The sequence below is a fragment of the Hevea brasiliensis genome, chromosome 18 (genome assembly GCF_030052815.1).
Source record: "Hevea brasiliensis isolate MT/VB/25A 57/8 chromosome 18, ASM3005281v1, whole genome shotgun sequence".
Classification (NCBI taxonomy): domain Eukaryota; kingdom Viridiplantae; phylum Streptophyta; class Magnoliopsida; order Malpighiales; family Euphorbiaceae; genus Hevea; species Hevea brasiliensis.
Window position 1 is genome coordinate 38185114 of NC_079510.1, and position 23829 is coordinate 38208942.

The 23829-nt window shown below is 33.8% G+C and overlaps 1 protein-coding gene and 1 pseudogene across 1 annotated transcript; both read right to left on the minus strand.

The window, feature by feature from the left end:
• Positions 1-8271: 8271 nt before the first annotated feature.
• Positions 8272-12968, minus strand: LOC110662870 (cytochrome c1-2, heme protein, mitochondrial). The gene is made up of 8 exons (XM_021822013.2): positions 12727-12968; positions 11398-11471; positions 10861-11081; positions 10098-10377; positions 9945-10016; positions 8849-8965; positions 8664-8729; positions 8272-8581 (listed from the first exon to the last, which is right to left on the minus strand). Exons 2-8 carry the CDS (start codon positions 11455-11457, stop codon positions 8465-8467), a joined length of 933 nt encoding a protein of 310 aa, XP_021677705.1. The 5' UTR covers positions 11458-11471; positions 12727-12968; the 3' UTR covers positions 8272-8464.
• A 2113-nt stretch (positions 12969-15081) lies between these two features.
• On the minus strand, positions 15082-21234 carry LOC110662871 (uncharacterized; annotated as a pseudogene).
• Positions 21235-23829: the final 2595 nt, after the last annotated feature.

Below are 23829 nucleotides of genomic sequence, written 5' to 3' on the forward strand. Positions count from 1 at the left end.
TCGCGTCTACTCTTCTACCCATATCCATATGCACACCACATGCACACAAACTCACACACACGACTCCAGATCTCCATAAAGTAATAACCACATTAATGTCATCAATTACATATGCAATAAATGGCATACCTAATAATTAACTATGTACATATATTTATAAGTGATGTATGAGTATGCCTTAAATATATAATAATATTGAAATTATAAATAAAATCAATATCTACTCACAGTACTTTACAAGTCACTGTGACGGCTAGGCAGAGTAGGAAGGCTGACCTGATTCGCCTAAAAATTATACCACAAATTTATCAATATTTGCTTAAAGCAAAACTTTACAGAATCAAAAAACAACCTAAGTTTTGTCAAAAATTTGGCAGAGTTCCCCTGCATCTAGGACCTACCCATCTTGCAAAATGGTTTAAATAATACTTCTAAATCATACACCTCAATCTATCCCATCAATATCATATGGCTCCTCCTGGGCCCTCCAAACTAGGCAATAATCACAAAATTGAAAAATTACATTTTAGCCCTTAAAACTAACATTATACAAATATCATTCAAACTAGCTCTAAAAATTCCAAAATTTTGTCCTGTGATCCTTAACAAGGTTATAAAACTATTGCAAAAAGAATTATAATTTTCTAATCGCCCATGAATATTTTATAAATTTTTATTCTAAACCTATTACTATGTAATTAAGGAAACTTAGAGTTCGCGTTGTTACATTCTTCCCCCTTGAAGAAAAATTCATCCCTGAATTTTTAAACAAACAAGGAATAGTAAAAAGAAGGATATTAAAATACCTTATTCTTCAAACTCTTTGTATATTATAGTTTACATTCTACTACTCTCCGGTTCCGCTATAGTCTCTTAGCTATCATCGTCATTTCATAGCGAAACTCGTATCTCAAACCACTCCTCAATCTTTTTCTGACATCTTCGGTACTCACTATACCTACACCGTGCTTGACTTGATATCTCATAACTTCAATCAACTTTGGTGCTTACCCCTCTTCCATTGCACCCTAACATGTCTCTTAGTGGCTTCAGTCCCCATTCCTCTATTTCAACAACCTTTGCTCTTCAAAGACATGAATTATGTTCCTTATCCTATGGTATCATATGAGATGCTTTCCTGTAGCACTTGTCATAGGCATCTCATTCGAAATTTCTACTTGTCCTATGACCTCAATAGTCAATACCTATGTATCTTCTCACTCCCATGATACTTTTAATTTTTAATCTCCTTTGTGTCATTACTAAGGTCCTTAGACCAACTCCTATCCATCTTATGCAACTAGTCATGTAGAGTTCCATTCAAATGCCAAGTGTACCTTGTACCATCTATGCTTCCTCTGCACTCTGATATGGTATCCTGCAGCACTAGCCTTTGTTTCCCTTTATTATCAATCTCTGTGGTGCAATGATGTGACTCATATTGTCTATTTTATAACGTCTCATGAAACACCCTTCTGAAACAACTATTTTTGTATACACCTTACCTAAGATCATTGCTAATTCTATTGGCCATTGAAGCTTTAGCCAGATCTTCCCATATTAAAAACATTATTACCTTCTTAATTCCATGATACTGCGAGCTTCTAACTTTCTTTGTGTCACCAAAGAGTTCCTTGTAACAATTCCTACCTATCTTAAGTAATTAGTTGTGTAGAGTTCCACCCAATCAACACTACTTATCATAGCCTATTCTTTTCCTGAAAAAAGAGTTTATTGACTTCTGCTTGAAACTTCTTACTATCTGACGTGCTTCCGGACACATTGGTACTTAAATCGAGGCTTTATTATTCCTTTAGTCTATCATCTCACCATAACTTGTTTTAAACATCTCTTAGTGTGTCCCTAGCATACTTATTCCTTCTTATTCTCATCATTGTAACCAACTCTACTGAGCTTTCTCCTGTCCTTTGGATCTTATCCACTTTCTTTTCCTATTTTTGCTATTGTTGATATCTTGTCAACTTACTATACTTATTATTTAACCTTTGTCCTCTCTCACCCGTATACCTTTTTCCTTTAAGGTTGTCAATCTTATCATCAACTTTAACCTTCTTTTTATTTCTTAGTCCTTTCTTGATTACTAGTCCCATTACTTCTGAAATTCTAACCTTATGATTGGCTCCTACCAGCACATCCTTCACATTATGTAACACTTGTAATTAACCATAGAAAATTCTTCTTGTATCTCCTTTCCCAACTTGACCATCAGAACATTATCATTCCCTACTGCCATTTATAGGAAATTGCTCATCATGGTTAGATAGGAGCCCTTAAAACTATAAGTTCCACTTGAACTAACATGGCTATGGGAAATGTGTGCTATACTATAATTTCAGATAAGATATTTCCCGTGTTCATTCTTCTTATTATAACCACATATACTGCCCATGGATTTCCAAACTTCAGCCTCAAGTTTACCCATCAATAATAATTTCATCCACTGAAACTCATCCACAAATTGTACTTTCTCCTGCTTATAGTTCAGGAGGGTTGCAAGCCCTAGTAACTAACTCGATTTAATTCCTGTCATTGCTCTGATTGTCCTTTCTTCCTTAACATTAGATACACATTTACCATCATTGCCTTTAAGGAGAATGTGTGTGGACTGGTGCCAACCAAGTTCTTAAATACTGGGTCACTTCAATGCCATTTCCTTTAGTTACATAGTCTTGTAGAGCCAAAAGCATGAGCTCAACTTGAAGAGAATGAGAGATCTCCTCCTACAATCATCAGCACACTATTGTCTATAAAATAATGTTCAACCCATGTCTCTTGATCTTTTTCTTGAAATTTCATCATCTCTTTTTACAAGATATCAGCTGCAATAATCCTTTTGTTGTACCACCGATTGGCTTGACATATCATCTTAAGATTTACTATCCTTACTTATACTTAATTTTTACCTTTTATGCCTACCCTTGCTTCGTTGCATCCCTATATCTTACTGTATTCTATAAGACACCTCTCACTAATAGACTCTTTCAGAATTAATTCTAATCATGCTTACTGCCATAATTCTTATCCTTGTACTTCTCAGGGACTTGTGACTATCACTCATACATATCTCTTCATGCTTTATCTCCTACTGTCGTTTTGTCAATAATTTTCATTCATGTTTCCTTATAAAGTGACCCTATTGGTCACATTGAAAATGCTTACCTAACCCTTGATCGCAGACCCCATAACTATTATCTCACAATCTTTACTTATGACCTAAGCCTATGTGCCATTTTCCACCATCCTTTTTGTTCGTCATTGTTATTTGAACCATTAGGTTTACTTTTATTTAATTTACTACTTATTAATTCACTCCTTTGCCTGATAGGATAGTTCAAGGCATCATTGCACATCCTATAACTTTTGCTTGCTCTGGTTGCATTCCTTAACTAATTTCCTTATACTGTTAGAAGTTTAAATGGATCTTATCCCATTGCTACCTACTCCATCTTGGGAACAGGAATAGATAGAGTTTGATCTATATCCTGCAAATCTGAACTCCGTGTTCTGGCTTCTCATACTGTCCAAACTATGACTTGCTCTAAATCCTACATTTCTGGATCCTATATCTTGACAACTATCCTCACTCATGTAATTTCATTCTGAGCTTTCTAATATTGCTTTTCAATTCATCCTATTTACCTTGCTCAGGATGGCACTTTATGTACTTTATATCTCACTTTAATCTTCCTATTCTTGGCTATTCAGTTTGCTTTTTAATTCATCTCTTTTATCTTACCCAAAATAGAACTTTGATTACTTTATTCCTTAGCTTCATTCTTCTTCTTGACCAGATAGCTATGTTGGATAACTGTACTTTTCAGTGTCTCTGCTAGGTCATCTTTACCTTTGTACTACTTAGAATTAGTTTTTCTACCACTCTGGTTAGCACTTCCACTGCTATTCAAATGTCTCTCCTGTTACATCTGAAACTAACTATTCAAATTTTCATTTTTATATCTTCTTTTATCTACTAATATTCTATGACTTATTTTCGCTGACTTGCAGTCATTATCCTTTCCTCTGCTTAACTACAAACTACCCTCTAATAGCTCAAGGAGAAAATCTACAGGATTTCTTTTTTTTTTTTTTCCTTGCTACTCAAAAGCTCTGCATCCATCATGATATGATTCCTTATAATTCTTACAACGAAAATTGTACTCTCTTTAAGGGGGGGGGGGGTACTTGAGTCACTATTTCCTATCACACTACAGTCCCATTTAGGACATCATTTCACAGATTGTTATATTTGTGGCACTCTTCTATCTCTCCTGAAAAGACATTACCATACTTTGTATCATAACTGATTGCAAGAGAGGTATTATCTCTACTACATTACCACAACTATACAAGGCTATCTGCTCTCTTTTTATATTATAAACTTTCCTAGAATGTCATTTCGCAGGCTATAAATATTATTCATAACCTTCTGTCTCCTTTAGGAAGTAGAATCATACTTATGCTCCACTGTCACACAAAGAAGACTAGATGTAAACTTTAGGCAATACGTTCACTGTAATGCCAACACTGCTAGCGATCTCATACTGGAGACTAGATGATCCCACTAATTAGGGGTCATCATTACACTGTAATCATACTAAAAACCTCTAATCTCTTGCCACTTATGCTATAACTCTGCACTCAAGTTAGGATAACCGAGTCACTGACTCTAGTTATCACCCATCTGTAACCTTTCATATTCAAGCTCAAGGGTTTTAAACCGCTAACTAGGAATTCTAAACTCTTCTGCAAAAATAAAACTCTGTCTTGGCATAACTATACCAAAACAAAGACTGTCTGCAATAACCCTCATCATGGTGCACCAGGAGTAAGCACGCAGCTCTACACAATAATCCTATGCTAGTAATGTAATCTGTAGCTTACAACATAAACATAGAGAATATAGCATAATTACTATGGTATATCCCAACAGATAAGTTTTCTCAATCTCTTATCTCTCTCGAATCCACTGATATCATAAACTTACTCTAACTGGGTTATCCACTGATGACTGCCAACAGTGGTACCCTCACTCCCATCTAGGGTAGCTATACTGTCATAACTCACCTTTAAGTACTCGTGCATTGCACTAGATAGGCACTCTAGTTAACCCTATACTGATAAAACATAACATTTTTTGGGGTACATATTCTCATGGCAGACCTCAATGTGTCTACTAACTCCAGTTCACATTATCATGTACTTTATGAAAATTGAGACACTAAATTGAAACACTCTTACACTACCCAAGGAATAATGCAGAAGCTAGAAATAAGGATTTATAGAAAAAGATAAAACAAGATCCTATACTCCGCATGTGACCTCCTAAAAAGACCCTTTTTAAATCCCTAGACATGCACTTTTCATGAATCTGGAGCCTAAGCTTTGATACAAACTTTATCACGACCTGATCCCACGGGCAAGACCGGCACTAGGACCTGGGTTGGCATAAGACCTCGAGGCCCGTAGTAAGTCTTACTGTTCCCCAAATCCATAATCAGGGCCAAAATCTGAGGCCCAACATGTAAATAAAAAAAAAATATACATATTTTATATTTTTATTCAGGCCAAACCAACCCGATAACCATTAGATACTAAAGTTAGGGAAGCCCGGCTCAACCCTGATACCATCATTTGCAAATAATTTAAATATCATACAAATTTTGCATTTATTAAAAACTCCAAAACTTAAAATTTATATAGCACCTAATAAGATTGTTACTATTGCTAACACATGCGGAGTTCTCGATTACAATTTAAAAAAATAATAATAATACAAATAAATAACTGCTAATAAACCTGCGAAGAAGGAAACAGGTTATTTTGAAAAATAACTCCTCCTGTAGCCTAGAAAAATAGGGTGAACAGAAGTGAGCGTTTGACTCATAGAGTAAGATATTGATTTTATATATAATTTCTATAACCATCTAAGTCTAGTACATCCCTAAAAATAAAATGCAACATTTTTGCACAATTCCAACAATTCAAGTCACAATCACACCAAAGGCAATCTAGAGCACTCACACACCCGTGTGTCAAATCCACACACACACACACACACACACACACACATATATATATGGGAGCTAATCCCCTATACAGCTCTCTTAGTTTCAACCTCTGCCAGCGAGATCAACTCAAAGCCGAACTTTCTCTTAGTATCCAAATGCGAGGGCGAGAGAGATCAACTCGAGCCATGCCTACCTCAACTTATCCATGATAAGGATCGGGTCCCACCGAGTCAAGCTCCAGCTGCGTCTACCCGTCCTACCTTTATCCATATACACACCACATGCATATTAACTCACACACGCAGCTCTAGATAGCTATAAAGCAACAACCACAGCAATGTCATCAATTACATATGCAACACAGGGTGTGCCTAATAATTAACTATGTACATATATTTATAAGTGATGCATGAGTATGTCTTGAATATATAATAATATTTAAATTATAAATAAAATAAATATCGACTCACAGTATTTCACAAGTCACTGCGGCGGCTGGGTGGAGGAGGAAGGCTGACCTGGCTCACCTAAAAATTATACCATAAATTTATCAATATTTACTTAATGCAAAACTTTAAAGAATCAAAGGATATCATAAGTTTTGTCGAAAATCTGGTAGAGTTCCTCCTGTACCTAGGACCTACCCATCCTGCAAAATGGTTCAAATAACACTTACAATTCATACACCTCAATCCATATCCCATCAACATCATATGGCCTCTCCTGGGCCCTCCAAACCAAGCAATAATCACAAAATTAAAAAAATTATATTTTAGCCCCTAAAACTAATATTCTACAAATATCATCAAACTAGCTCTAAAAATTCTAAAATTTTGCTTCACGGTCTTTAACAAGGTTATAAGACTATTGCAAAAGAATTATAATTTTCTAATCACCCATTAGTATTTTATAAATTTTTGTTCTAAATATGATACTAAGTAATTAAATAAACTTAGAGTTCAGGTTGTTACAATTTATAAAAATAGTATTTACTTAAAAAAACATTATTGGGAAAGTAATTTTCTTAATATATCAAATCAATAATTTTTCATCAGAAAGTATAATTGTACCTTTTTTAAAATACCACTCTCAATAGTATTTTCAGAAACACGTAACCAATGCTTTTAAAAATGTCATTGAGTATGCTTTTGAAAACACCACTCTTAGTAACATTTTCAAAAGCATATAATTATTTAAAGGTGTATAATTATTATTTTGTTTGTACTCTTTTTTTTATTCAATCATTTTCCTTTTAATGAGTGTAAAATAAATATATATTTTAAAATTATGTAAGTAAAATGATTTTTAAAATTTTAAAATTATTTAAACTATAATTAAATAAAAAATAAAACAATTATAATATCACAAGGACTCAACTTAGTGAACAAATTGGAAATTTTATTTTATTTTTAATGTGTTGTAGATTTTTTTAGGGTAAATGACAAAATAATTTTTAAATTTTGATAAAATTAATAATTTAGTCCCTATATTTTAAAATAAAATAAGTTAGTTTATCACTTTTTATTATGTTAACAAATTGATTCATTTACTTAATTTCTATCTAATGTACCATTAATTATAATATTTCAATCTAAAATTTATATTTAATTAGCTAATAAATTTTACATTTAAATAACGATGTTATATATATATATATATATTACACTCATTAGAGAGAATGAATAAAAACAACAGCAAAAAATATTTATACACATTTAAATAATTCTATATCTTATTTTATATGCTTCTGAAAATGTTTCTCCTCTTGATATTTTAAAAAATATATTGCTTTGTATTTTTAAAAATGTTTAAAAATGCTATTGACAATGACATTTTTAAAAATATATAATTACGCGTTTTAAAAAATATTATTAAGATGTCTTTAAAAGCACATAATTGCACTTTCTTAAAAAAAATTATTAATTTGACAAATTGAAAAAACTCATTTTTCAACAGCATTTTATTAAGCAAAACATTATTTTAAAATTGACATTAGACTGGTAAATAATTTTTCTTTTTATATTTTTTTAATAATTAATCCGAACTAATATTGCTTGCGATTTCTATGGTTTCCACTACAATATATATATATATATATATATATATTTTTTTTTTTTTTTTTTTTTGAAAAAAAAATTATCGATAATAGCAATAAAGATTGCAATTGAAGCAGACGACCATATCACTTCAGAGGTTTTTTTTTTTTTTTTTTTTTTTTTTTTTTTTTTTAAAAAAATCAATCTAACAAAATTCATGTTGCCTACATGGAGAATAGCTTATTATCTTCCTCAATTCAACAAAAAAAAGACTCCGCAGGTGACTCCATCACCATTACAATATGTCCACCGGCAGAAGCCTAGTTTTCTGACAAAAGCAATTATTGCCAATTTCAAGTCCACACATAATCATTGGAATGAGAGAAACCAGACGGAAGCTTAGTTGACGACGTCAACAACTAGCCTGCGAGACTTGAGAACTGACCACTTCAATCGCCGGTAATATGCAGCCTGAAGTAATGCCAGTGAGAGTACAAATATCCACTTAAAACCCATCTGCATTGGAAGGAATATCGAGTCAGGTACGATAAACTCTAAATGATCAGGCAATAAAAACATAATTGGAAGCCAAAAATACCAATTTCCTTTCTTCCATTTCTGGCTCTGCTGCCCATGATAAGAACGTTACAACATCTTTTCCCATCTGCACCACAAAAAATATTGAAGTGACTTAGCTAGACCCCAGAGACCAGTGTAATCTAATCTAGCAGATATGTTCTTCCTCATAAAAGTAATAAATACAAAGAACCAAACTACACCAACCTGTGCTTCTGTTGCAGGGGTACCATCTTCATACTCAACGGCACCATCATTCAGCATTTTAGGCATGGCAATAGCTCCCCCAGGAAAGTAAGGATTGTAATGCAACCCCTCTCTGATCTATACCATATTTCATTGTTTTAAAATTTATTTCAGGTTAGAACGAAGAACAATAAATAATTATTGTGAAAAAAGAAACATTTAGTCTATAATTGTAAAATGAAAGATACATCTAATTTTCCACAGGCACAAATATGCTTAATGATGAAGTTCCTGACTTACCATAGGGCAGCGACATTTGAGAGAAATGGCCCACCACAGAAGTATGATAGAAACAGGACAAAGCAATTTTATACATGGAGAAAAAGGAATTCAAATCACATTCTTAACTGTGAAACTTAAAGAGATTAATGAAATTAAGGCTCCATTTGTTTTGTGTAAAATATTTTTCTAAAAAATATTTTTTGCATTTTCTAGTATTTGAGGCACTCAAGACATGGATCAACGAAAAATATTTTTCTGATCAAAGAAAAAATTAAACCTGTTTTTAAGGAAAATAACTTCTTTTTTTTCAAAAAAGGAAGTCATTTTCTGGACTTTAACAATCTTATTGAAATATGAAAACACTTATACATCCATAATATAAATATATACCATTAGTTTAACACTGCAACCAAGCAATGAAAAATATTTTCATGGAAACATTGTTTTAAAAAACAATTTTCATGGAAACATTGTTTTAAAAAACAATTTTCATATATAAGTTATTTTTCATGAAACGAGGAGCCTAAGAATTAATAAGTTTAGCAGACACATCCAGGACCAGCCAACCTTCCTCCAAAGACGCAACGGAATTAAAACCGGCATGCTCAACAAAAGAGAAGTGCAAACTGTATTATATCAAAGCTTTTTTCTTGAGAACTTAAGCTGCGACAGAAATCTACCAATTCTCTATAGAGTATATCAAACTAGAAATTTTCCTTCAACACATCATGAAAGGTATTTGTATACAATTGCAACCTGTATTTTTCCAGGGCTATAAAGTTAAATTCTTATAGTTTACGAAAGCATGCCGTAAAAAGAATAAGGCAACACTTACTGAAACACCAGCAGGAGGATCATGGTAACCAGTTAAAAGAGCAAAAACATAATTCTGACCATTGTGACGAGCCTGCAAGAACAAGAAGTTAGGAAATTCTAGAACACACCATTGAAACTTCCAAAAAATTCTTAACAAGGAGTTATGATTTACTTTCGTAATAAGACTTAAATCAGGAGGATAAGCCCCTCCATTAGCAAATCTGGCCGCTTGTTCATTTGCATATGGCTGAGGAAAACGATCACTGAGTTTACCAGGACGAGTAAACATCTCACCCTCATCGTTGGGCCCATCAACTACCTCAATCTCAGCTGCCATTGCTTTCACCTCCTCTTCTGTATATGCAACACCTACCAAATCACGATATGATATCAAAGACATGGAGTGGCAAGATGCACACACTTCCTGGTAAACTTGGTGACCACGGCGAATCCTGCCATGAAAAATTACTACATTAGACACTTCACATTTAATCTACAAACAGTAGAACATCCATGCTCCAGAGCGAAAAAGTTTAATATCCATGTTCCACTGAGAAGGCCCTTGTATCCCATTTTTATGGATATGAAACCAACACCATAAAACAGAAAGAGAAAGTGAAAAAACAAACAGCAAATCAAAACCAAGTTCAAGATTGTTTCCCATCCTGTTGATAGCATAGAAGAAACTAATTAATAGCAGAAAAAAATAGTCCAATTTTATAGAATAATCGCATGTATTCTACAAATAGTATGTATCAGTATTATGGTTCACATTGAAGACATTACAGGCAAATATAGACAAAGGACAGCCTGTGATCATGGGGAAGAAATTTGTGCATATGACTCGACTGAAATTATAGCTATCAAGCATTGAGTGGAATTGTGTGCCCAAGCACAATTTCTATGGCAAAAGATGGTAAAATCATACTACTCACGATGCATGGTCATATGAACTGAGAATGCCTTTGTGAGGCCAAGGATAGCTCGGACATTCTAAGCCGTGTTCAGCCTCATCAGCAGATGCTACAGTTGCGAAACTAAGAAACCCAGAAAGGCCAGCTCCAAGGAGCGCAAATGTTCTTAGGGACTTCATACCCACTGATCCAGTGTCATCATGAACTTTCTTTGAAGTAAAGATAGATAAAAATGGAGATGCCTGTAAAATAATACGTACAATCTATTAACAAGAGATATTTTGCTCCCAAGATGCAAATGTAGAAGTATGCGAAGTTTGCCACTTCGCAAAATGCAGAAATTGCAGTCCATAGCATTAAAACATGAGCACTGGAAATCAGTCACAGACAAGATTTATTTTTTTTTTTCGGTTGTGGGGAGGGGGAGTGTGGAAAGGGAGGCAGGAACCATCCCATATGATCTCACTCAGACAAACATATATACCACCATGAGCTACTGATGAAGCATATGAAACTAAGATTAAACATCAAAGTGAAAAGGTGGAAGAGAATTCTTACAGCAGAGTGTGGCTGAAGCTTCCTCCTCAAAAGCTGGTGGATGAATCCTCCTCCAGCCATTTCAGTGAATATTTCTGCAATGAATCACAGATAACTATAAATGAATATAAACAAAACTCAAGAAGATAACTGTGCAATTTTGAAGTAAGAATTTGACTCAACACGTAATTCTACCCAAACCTGCCCATAAGATTTCAGGGTCTGGATTCAGTTTGCCTCTCTAGACCCAAGGAACTATTATCCTATACCATTTTACAAGAATTAAAATGCAAGATATGTGGAATAAATAGGCCAGATGAATCAGGATAGTGCTGATATATATATGTATGGTTAAGGTTCATAGTAAAATTTTTCAAGCTCATTAATAAGTGGGTCAAGCGTTCACACATTCATAAAACTGCTAAATCAGACCAAACCAATTGCAACCCTAGCTCAATTGTAGCTTACCACAAAGAGTCAAGCACAAGCAAATATTTTTTTAAAAAAAAAAGGTGAGACATTCAACATCCATAGGAAGGAGGAAAAAAGAACATCCCCATCAATTCTATCCTTTTTGTACCCAGGGAGGATGATGACTTGAAAGAAAACACGGTAAAAATTATACTCCAAAATCTGTATAAGCATATTTAGATTATAATTTCTAATTCCATATTAAGATATCCTCAAAGCATAATTTTTTACTAGCCGAAATAGAAAACCATACAAAATATTAGCTTCGCCAGTCCCATCTTTTAGTTCTTACAATCAATTCCCAAAATCAGACTTATCATCACTTTCAAACATCAGAACACTAACACTCCCATACCAGCACAAAAGACACAAATTCGATGAATAACCATAAAGCCTCACTTCCAAACATCTCCAAATTACCACAATTCATAGAAACAATAACTTTCTTTTTACCCTCAAAAGAAACAAAACAAACACATAACTCACGACCATGGAAAACCATCAGAACATAATTGCGTATGCTTTTAGCTGAATCAATCCAAAAACAAACACATATATAAACATAATTAGACATACAAATGAATACCCAAAAACAAAAATACCAAACTTTCGATGGCAAAAATCATTCAACTGAAAAATCACATTATCCAAACAAATCTCAATTGCAGCAAACATAACTTCAATATTCTCGAAACTAACTAATACAACGATCTTCTATGGTCCTCGAAGAAACTAGCGGCTAACAGGCGAGCGACGGCACATAAAAAGGGTATAAACGCATATACATTGAAGGGCATGTAGACCCTAGCATGGTTCATAGATCGAAAAATAAGAGTAGAAAAGGATCAAATAGAAAGCGAAATGGCGCAGTGAACTTACGGGATGAGATTGGAGATGGAATCAGTCAAACGAGCAGCCGTAGCTCAGAGATCCGAATGAAAAGCACAAGAAGAAGAAGAAGACTGGTAAATATGAATCATATACTCTCCCTTCCTATCTTTTTCTCGCCAATTAATTTTCTGGGCTTTCTGGTTGGGCTGCCCCTTGGAGTTTGGATCGTAGCAGCACTACCCAATTTTTTTGTAAAGAGATCAGAAGGAGAGAGAAAGGTTTAAGAAGATGATATGGAGTGAAATAATATTAAAATATTTAAAAGTTTTTGAATACTACAGCAAAACTCGCATGAGCTGAATGGTGGAAAAAAGAAGATTTGGTTGTTTTTGCTATTTATTTTTATGACAAAGTAATATTTAGTTTTAAAATTTTATTTTATTTTTAAAAAATTCAATTGAAAATTTTCAAATACTATAGATTTTCATAACTGGTATATGAGCAAATTTTGTTTCCATTGGATCACATAATTGATTTGGCCTTTAGCAGCAACAAATACCCTATAAATTCTTCACTGTTTCAGGTTGTTTCTGATGATGAAAAGCTTTGCCTGCAGTGCCAAAACCCAACTCCCATATCGAGTGTAATTGTGTACTTGCGAACAATTTGATCATCATTGCTCAGGAACAAGAGAAATGAGTAACAGCTAGCTGGGTACGTTTAACCAAAGCTCGAGATATAATTATAGACCAATGGATGAGAAGGCAAAGAGGTTTTGAAAGGCTGGAAAGAAAAGGCTTGATTCAATTCATCATAATCTACTGTTTAAAAAAAAAAAAAAAACCTACAGTAGCTACCACCATATCAAATGCTCGATAATCGAGATTGCACGAGCATTGCGCAAATCAAGTATTGCTATATTGCTACTAAGGATTCATATTTGCTTAAGTGGTCCCTGGCTGCACCTGCAAATCATATCTCAACATGTAAATGTGCGACCTCAATGCATAGTATTCAAGGAACGTAGTGTGTACGATTGTTATAATCAAGAATCAACCTAAGACCTCCAATAGTTCAAGACTTCTAAGAAAAAAACTCAGCAAAAATTCGAATTAGGACAAATCTAGTTTAAAAAAAATGTTCTACTCAGATACGCAGATTCCAGAAACAACGTTCAGTTAAGCTGGTAAGTCCATTTCCACATTTACAAATCGCCAAATATTCATGAATAGCCAAATTAACCATAGACCTCACATAGCTATGCTAGTCTGTCTTTCTTTTTCCAGATATTCGCTCACCCTTTACAAAGACAATATTTGCTCACCTTTACAGAGACTGATATCACCATCCCAAAGAATTATAGAACAAACAAGTGAATATATGATTAACAGACAAAGAAGTTGGGGTTAGTCTAGGCTGATGAACGTGAAATAAACAAGGAACCCACAGCTTCCAATCACTTGAATGGAAAATGAAATGCTATCCTCTTAAAAGGTCACTCTCTCATCCGCTGCCTTACGGGGTACCCAATTCAAATAAACCTGCAAAACAAGAAAGGCTTATTAACTAAGAACATACAACAAAACTAGCTTATATTCCACTAAATCCTTGCTAAAATTTTATGCAGCCCTTTCTTTCTTTTTCCTAATCTCTTAATAGTTCAAAAGTTGCAATTATTAGGAACAGTAAGAAAAGGACATCAGGAACATTAAAACAAGGACACCTTTCTTTTCACCATAAATTGCAGACAACTTTTGTTCAGCAAGGAATCACCATATCAGTATTTGTCTTCCAAACATAACATCATCATTTTATACAAGTGGAAAATTTTATTAGACCATAATAGGACTAATAATTATAATTCCTTTTTCTAAATCCATTCACCACAATCCAAACCACCAATGTTTTAGGTTTTTGACCACACTCAATATTTTCAAGGCGTCAGGCTCTCTATAAAATATCAACAGTTTTTTTTCATCTTTTATTTATTAGTTTCTAACATCATTTCTTGGATTAAAAAAATTTAAAATGCTAGGTACATTTGAAAAAATGATCCAAAATATACTATATCCACATTTTAAATTAAACTTCAATAATTTTTAAGTCACTAAAGTCATATTTTTACTATCACAGCTCAATGTAGCCATGAAAGCAGTAAAACTTTACCATTTGTGGGCTTCATTCCACTGACCTCATCCATATTTTTGCAGAGAAACCATGTTCCCAAGCATTTCAAAGTAGTTCCACAAGGCAATTAATGATTTCTGCTGGATTTTATCCAAATTAACATCATTGTAATAGACAATCAAAGAAGAAATATCAATGCATGAGAGTATGTGTGCGTGTTAGAGAGAGAGAGAGAGAGAGAGAGAGAGAGATGCCTTTTCTTCATTTCAATATAGGGGCACAAGGAGCTGGCCATGGAGAGACAGTATGATCAGGTAACTGGTTTATTAGATCCAATGTTGCCTGCAGACATGCATTTAGAATTTTCTTTTCCAATCTAACCATCTGAGTAGCAACTTATATTTTAGGGTTCAAGTTATGATCTGCCAACTAATGTAGCCAAACAAAAAGAAGAGTAAATCTCTGTCAACAGTAGATAATGATTCGACAATCAAGAAATCTCATATAGCACTCAAGCTAGTGGGATAACCAGCCAGGCGTCCCTTGAAATAATCCACAAGCTGATCCAACACAGATCGTTCCATACAAGGCTCACCTATACCCAATTAAATTACAGAGTAAAATCTCAGAAAGATGAGCGAAGCAAAGCAATTTCCCACAAGGCACTGCATTATTTGAAGGTCTCCAGGGTTATAGGCATTATAAAATCATTAAGTTACCTTATCTTTACCACATAAATATTGAACAAAACTTTTCTCTTCTAGAAATGTTGACTCAGTAAGGTTATCTCATGAAACATTTCTATATTATTGTAACCATCAAAAAGGAAATCCCTGGTACACAAGGCTCCCCACTTTCTGAGGGTTGAGTCATGGCAATATTAGTTTAAAAATAATTTGAGTGGAACTTCAATCAACCAGAGTTTGTGAGTAAATAATAAACATAAATCTCAATTTTTTAATAAAAATAAATCAAGAAGCAAATAATATCCAAAGTAATCGTGTCATATAACTCAATAAAGATAAACTTACAGGACAAATTGGACCTTGAGAAGAAATAACAGTTTGCATCATAGAAGGATCTGATACATAGCCCAATCGCAAATAAGGAAGCATATCTGAGATAGACTCATTAAAAGATTCAATAGGAAGGAACCATATGCAAACCTTCATTGCCAGAGAAGTATTCATACTCGAAAAACTTGTACTGAGAGTCTGCCATCTCTTTGAGCAACCATTCTTTTGTCTTGATATTGAGGATCCTCAGTGTTGAGTGCTGCCTGAAGCATACAGTACATGTTGCAATATAAACATCATTGACTTGGAGTTGGAGGTGAAAAAATACAGATAAAACACAGCAATCAAGAACACAATACGGTCATAGCAATTATCTTCATCAACAAAACCATAATTTATAAGCAATTTTGAATTAGGTTGTGGTCCACACCAGGACAAAAAAAAAAAAAAAAAAAAAACAAAACTAACTTCAATTTCACAATGGAACAATACAAAGGCCCTCCAGAGAACAAGAAATTGGGGCTAGCAATGACGTACCAGACAACAATGGGTTCCCCAGCCTCGTATGGTCGATCAACCACAACCACTAGTTGTACAGCACCAACAACAGCACTTAACATTGCAGTTGCTCCTGTAAGCTAGCAAAGGGGGTCCAAGTGGAACGAAAGCAAATCTCCGAGCCAAACTAACTTTCTGCACACAACAGTGCATCACCTGATGAATGTCTTATTTCAGAAACAGTCACATAAAACATAAGGTAGTAGACATAGGAAAGCAAAAGAGGTCAGCATATTATGAGAAACTGAGCCATATCACATTCAGATAAGCAACTCAAATGGCATAATGATATTGCTCAGTTTCTGCAAGGAATAATATTTAGAGCACACAATTTAGTTTGTGTTTGTGATGTAGGCAAATCATCTTCACTAACCCTGTAGAAATCAAGCATCAGTCCTAATGAATTAATCAGATCCAAGAAAATTAACTTTTTGAGTCATGTTGATTTGACACCAGAAATCATCATTCTCATTTTCAGCTACTTGGCACACAAGGCAGTCAAGAATGAAATTTAGATGGATTAATTGATGATATTATTTTTCATCAAACAAGTAGCCATTTGCACCTCTCTTTATGTGGATTGTGGAGCATGTTCATGTGGAAGCTGTATTTTTATTTTTAATTTTTCCTATTCAGTTTTAATGTTTCCTATTCCAATTAGGTTTTTTCCCTTTTCAGTTTCCTACTCTATCTAGAATTAGGGGTAGTATTCGGTTCAAACCGAACCGAATTAAATATTTTAGAAACTGAACCGAACCGAAATGAATGAAAAACTGAATCGAACCGAACCGCTCTATTTCGGTTCGGTTCGATTCAAACCAACTGGTTTTGATTTTTGATTTATTTTTTAATTTAGACTTGATTTTCAAGTTATTTGGTTTAATTTTGACTTCGATTTGAACCTAATAACTATTAATCAATGAAATTAAATAATATATATATATATATATATAATTAAATATAATTCATAAATTCTCCATAAAAATAAATCAATTCAAAAATCAATTCGGTTCGATTTAGTTTGATTTGAATATATAAATTACTAATCGGTTCGGTTTAACCGATTTTTTTTAAAAACCGAACCAAACCGAAATAACAAAAATTTTTAAAATATAAAACCCAACCGAACCAATTGAATTTTAAAACTGAACCGATTGAACCGAATTGATTCGGTTTGATTTTTCGGTTTGAACCAAAATCTGCTCACCCCTATCTAGAACTTAAATAATTTCCCATTCTATTTAGGATTTTAATGTATTTTCCTATTCTAGTCAGTGTTATTAAAGGTACCAGGCAAGTATGATATTTTCTGCTTTCTATTTCTCCTATATTACATATAGTGCAAATAATATTTTTTTTCTTTTCAATATGCTTTTTTACTTATTAAACTAGTTAAAAGTATGATATTTTTATGTTTTACACACACACACATCTCACTTCAAAAGGTCCTCACCTCAACTCTCGCCTGAGGCTCTCATAGGGTACCTTATAGCCTTAGTGTCGCCTCTCGCCTTAATAACATTCTAGTTGGGATTTGTTTCTTCCTGTTTTAATTAGTATTTGTTATTTATTTTCCTATTTCTATTAAGATTTAGTTTTTCCCTATTTAATCTAGGATTCCTATTGTAATTTATTTTATCTAAACTTCCTAATTAATAGTTTCCTATTCTTATTAGGTTTAGGAGATAAAATTCTATAAATATCTCATAATTCCGTGTATTAAAGTTTAGTTTTTAATGAATATAATTTCCAGTATATTCATTTTCTACTTTTCTCTCAAATAATTGTGTATTTGTGTGAGTGGTGTTCTATTTAAGCTTCACATTGCATCATCTTGCATCATAACAACACCTTTGCCAATCACATTTCATAGGGGAGGCATGCCTTAAAAGTAAAATGCATATAATAGGACTTGTCTTGTAATAAATGCAACTTTATCAACCAAATTGACCCAAACGGATCCATCCACCATGAAAATCACACAAGACAAACATTTTGCATATAATCGAGTAACAAACCCATTATTTCGGTATTTAACAAGAGTCATTGAGAAGAGAACAAATTTTACCTGCAAGTGCACTACACAGGACTGAATTGCAACAAAAGCTTGTTTGAAAATCTCAAGGCTTCAGTGGGCATGTCATATGGGTATTGCTGCAAAATGCAAATAAAGTAATCAGAAGAATGTCACAAAAGATACCAATCTTCAATCTCCTTCATAAAAGCAAGGAAATATTATGAAGAGATTTCTGATTAACAAACACTAGTCTCTTATTCAGAGCAAGTCACTTATACAAGGTTATAACCTGAAACAAAGAGCCAGCCATGACCAGACAGTATCAAGCTCATCATATTCCCTTCTAATTCCAGCAGCCCTTGCAAGAACTTCAGCCTACTTCACCAACAACAGAATGTAGTCTTAGAACATATTAAACTAGAGGGCATTCCATCAAATCAAAATGTACAAGTCAAATAACATGTGATGCTAAAATCCATTATTCAACAACCAAGAGAGTGCAAGCATCCAGTACCTTAGCCGGGCTACCTGTTAGGTATGCCAATTCATCTTCTGACCACAGAAGTGGGGATTCCACAGCTAGCTGGCCTCTTCCCCGTTGACGATCAAGCTGTCTTATATATGGATACCAGAATGACCTCTTTCCTTGCTTCTTCTCATACATAAGATACAGTGCCAAGCATACCAACTCCAACAATTTGTTTGTGGTTAATAGTTCTGCTGTATGAAAGACCAAGCAGATAAAAGAACTAAAACCATTAAAAAGATTCACGAGCACCAAGCACTATCAGGGAATGCGGAATAGAATCTATGGAATCTGAGAGCAATGCATAACAGAAACAAAACTAAGAGGGCATTCGGGAACACTAGCTTTTTTTTTTAAGGAAAACATAAAACCCATTTGGTAGAAAGGGTTTCATTTATTTTTTTAGCACTTATCTTGAATTGTTTTTTGAAAACAGAAAATGAAATAAAAAAAAAAAAACCACAAATCACGGTTATTGTATTGCTGTTCTAATTTTCACAATTGAAATGACAATGTTTCTGCACCCTTCCTCTCTATGGACCTCACTATTTCATTTCTCCCCTGTACCTGTTATTCTCTCAAGATAACTGTTCACTGTTCTTCGATATCTCAACCATTATTTTTCTCCATTATTTTTCTTTTTTATTAAATTAGAGGCAATGGAGAAGACGGTAACGCTTGGCTTTGCAGGCATGGCTTGGGTATCTTGAAGGCATGCATGTCAATATTGTTAATCATGGGGAAAGATAATTGCTGGGCTTTTGTGGATTTTGCACCATCAATTTGACCTCACCTGAACATTGTCGGTGATACAAATGGGTGATAACTTGCTGAGATCAGTCTTGGTTGTGAAAATAAGGAACAAAAAGAGGCAAACAACAGAGGATAGAGAAATAGAAAATCAAGACAAGCAATGGTTTTTGAAAATTCAAAAACCAAAAGGAAAAAAAAATATAGTTTCTTGTTTCTTTAGAAAACGAAAACAACCATGAAATTTAAAACCACCGTCCAACTTGATACCAATTTCAAATCTATAAGCCTCCAGTTCTCAACAAAGAATTAACAATGCAAAATGTCACTAATATTTTTTTTTGGCAAAGGCAAAATATCACTAATAAAACCCCCAAGTCAATCATCCAATCGAATAATAAATTTCAATTAGAGAAAAACTAAAGAAAGAAACAGCATTAAAAAGCGAAACTGCACCTCAACAATGACCTCGTTTCCTAATACACTCTCAAGCGTCACAACAAGTGAATTCGGAACCGAAAACGCCACATCGCCAGCCTGTAAGCTTGCACCTATAAAGCTTCACCAAAGCTCTAAAGAAGAATAAGAATAAGAAGAATAAAGAATGATTCTTTCACCTGAAGATCCTCACTGGCGGCAATGTAATGAATGGGCCTATGCTTAGCATCGTGAGAGCGTCTCTCTTGAAGAACCACTTTGCAAGGAGGCATTCCATTATCGTGCATCCAAGATTTCAAATCCCGAAACTCCTCGTCCTCTTTCTTGCTCACAACAACTCCACTAGTAGTGCGCTTCTCATCATCCTTCCAAGAATTAGCCACCAAACGCATCGGGGGTAGAAGCGGAGCACAAATTCCTTTGAGGAACTGATGGTAACGAAACGGTGCGTTTAGAGAAGTTGCAGAGAGAAGTAGAAACCCTAGAGAAAAGAGCGATAGGGGCAATGCATTTGTCGCGTAAAGAACCAGGTTCCATTGAAGGTAACATCAGTGAAGAGACAGGTAATTGGGGATTGAAGATTCAGAGAAGGAGAAAGGAGTGAAAATTTTTGGACATATTTTACAGTTTTTCGTCGTTGGCGTAAGCTGAGGTTGCATCGTGTAGAGTCGAGGGGATAAGAAAGGCAAGTGGCGTGAGAGGGAAATGAGAACAGTGTTTGTGAATTTGCATAAGAGGGAGGGGAGGAGCTTTTGGTGTGCAACTCATTGGGCTCCAACATAGATAGGGATATCCCGGAAGGCGCGAGTAGGATGTCAAAGAGACCTACCACTGCCTTTCTAACATGGGTTCTATGATGATGTATGGCTTCCTTACTCTTCTTGGCCTGAGGCTTGTGATTTTAGTGGGTGAAGGTTTCTACCCAATCTTCGCTTTGCTAGTTTGCAGGACTAAGGTTATTCTTATTTTCTTGCAGTCCTTTTTTTGGCTTGCTTTTCTAAGGTGTTGTGATAGGAAGCATCTGTTTGTTGCTTCCTTGTGCGTTGAATGGGTTTGGCTTCCCTGGAAAAGTTTGCTTGCTGGTCGTGGTATGCAGGCATCCTCCTCCTTCGGCCAGTACTCCTTTTGGTCGTTTTAGAGCTTGTTTTATGGGTCGATTTTATTGTTTAGATAGCCTAGATGTTTAAGGCTTTTTTTTTTTGACCTTGATTTGTAATTTCGTTAGGGCTTGGGCTCTTTTCCTCCTTATTTTGTGCAAGATCTCAGTTTTAATCTAATATGAGCCTATAAAACCAAAAAAAAAAACAAAAAAGTCAGTTAAGTGGAATCTATATATATTTTGAGTTGACTCCATCATCATTAAAATTGTTCACTAATCTTCCATGATGTTTACTTATCTCGAATATCAAATTTTCCAATTTGACACTAAACTTAGTTCGTGTCAATCAAATCATTGAATTTATTAAATTTCATCAATTAAACTCAATTCTTTGCTCAGTAAAATAAATTCACACACCTTTAAACAATTGAATAGTTATGCAATGAATCACTATGGTTTATTTCATGGATTTGGCTTTATTATCTTTCATTGAAGAATTAATAAGTTCATTAATCGTTAATTTTATAATCAAAACCAATAAATTCAATGGAAATCAAAATCAAAATCCAAATTCTTTTTTTTTTGTTTTGTCATCCTCTCAATCACTATGGGTGAGCACATAATGATTATAATAAAAAAAATCAAACCAGACCATTTTAGTTTGGATTTTTTAAAAGTTTAGTGTTTGATTTGGTTCAATTTTTAAATTAAAAAATAAAGAAAAAAACATATCATCCAAAAGTTTCTTTCTCTTTTATGTTATAAATAAACCATGTCTACTGACTAAAAGCTCAGTCCATTCTTACTCCCTTAACGACCTAAACCTAAAGCCCATTTATCTAATTCCATCTCCTCATTTGATTTCGCCATTTCAATACTAAATCCATTATCCTCCATATATTGTTATTGTCTACCCAAATCTAAAGTCCCGACTACTAGTGTCGCCTTCTCCCATTTTCTTCCCTTGCCTACGTTAGAATTAATATGCGCTCTCTCTCTATGTGCGACTTACCTTGACCTCAACTAGTTATTTACTTACTGAGAATACCGACTCCTTGCCTTTGTGCCTCTTCGCAATGTCTCAATACTTTGTTTATGCTGATTCTATCATCAAGTCTTCTTTTTGCACTCATCTAGTAATACATGCAATCCCTTATTGTTGTTTTGTTGTGGCTTTGTTTCATTGTTTGGGCATGCGTTTATGTTAGGATTTAGGTTTATATTGTGGCTTCGTTTCATCGTTGCATTTTCATCGTTGCTTGTTGTAATTGTGCGATGGCAAATTTTCTGATTTGGGGGTTTTCTTCATTTTTTTTTTAAAATCTTTTCTTCATGTAATCTTATTGAGGTGAAGGAGATTGAAATAAAAGAAAGTAAAATGAATTTTCAAAGATAAAAGGAATAAAATTCTTCTTGTTTGGCTTGATAGAAACCGCAAGAAAATGAAAGAAATAGAATTTCAAAACCGATTAACGGTATGTTGATTTGGTTTGATTCAGTTCATTTAATACTTCGTTTTGATTTGGTTTAAAATATCAATTGTTTAAATCTCTAATTTTTTCAGTTTTATTCGAAATCGAACCGACCAATTGCACACCTCTATCAACTATTATGCTTTATTTTCTCTCTCCATCCACCTTTAAATTCGACTCTTTTAATTTTATATATTATGAGATAAATACTGGATCACTAAGTTATGATAAATACCATGCAAAATTAAAATTTGAAGAAAAATAAAAGATCCAACACATGGATTCAATTACATGGATTGCAACTCATGTTCATACAAAATGTCATAGAGTTTTCACCATATTTATTTCATTAATCAACTATGTAATCACATGTTTATAATCATGAGGTTCATAGATAAATCATAGTCTAAGTGTACCTTGAATTACAGAAAAATGATGTCCCACCAATTGAAAAATGAACGAGAGTCTCTAACAAGCTAAGAACCAATAAACCAAAACACGTGCACCCTTTCCTCTTATGTTTATTATTTTTCTTTGAAAAATGGTGCCTATTTTACACATTTCTTTCTTATAATTTGCTTAAAAAAAAGTGTATTGATGGAATAGGCCTTTTAACCTTATATAGTTTTGTGTTGCAACTCTTAATTATATTACTTGGAAAACAAGGCCACATTTGACTAATAATTATGTCATTTAAGTATAGCAATGCAACCCACCCTTCTATAAAGCCATGTACCCTTAGATTTTATATAATTTTGCATGGCTGCAACATGCAGTTATATGCTATTTGGTTTTGATTCTTTTTCTTATTATTACAATAAATAATCACATAGATCCAAATTTATTTATCATGAATGATCGGTCCATATTTTCAATAAATTTTAAATATAAACTATTTTTTAATAAAAATATTTTAAATTACATAAAAAGATGTTTAATTAAGTTTTTACCATTAGAGTCGATAATTATAGTTTTTTTTTTCTTATTGAGCAAAGAATTATATATTTTGGTGAGATTTGAACTTGAAATCACTGAAAATCTAGCTTGAGCTTAATTCAATTGTATTTGAGTTGAATTTAAATAATTCACGAATCAAAGCTACTTCTTTTAGTAACATAAAATGTAGTTGATGAAAATAAATGACACTT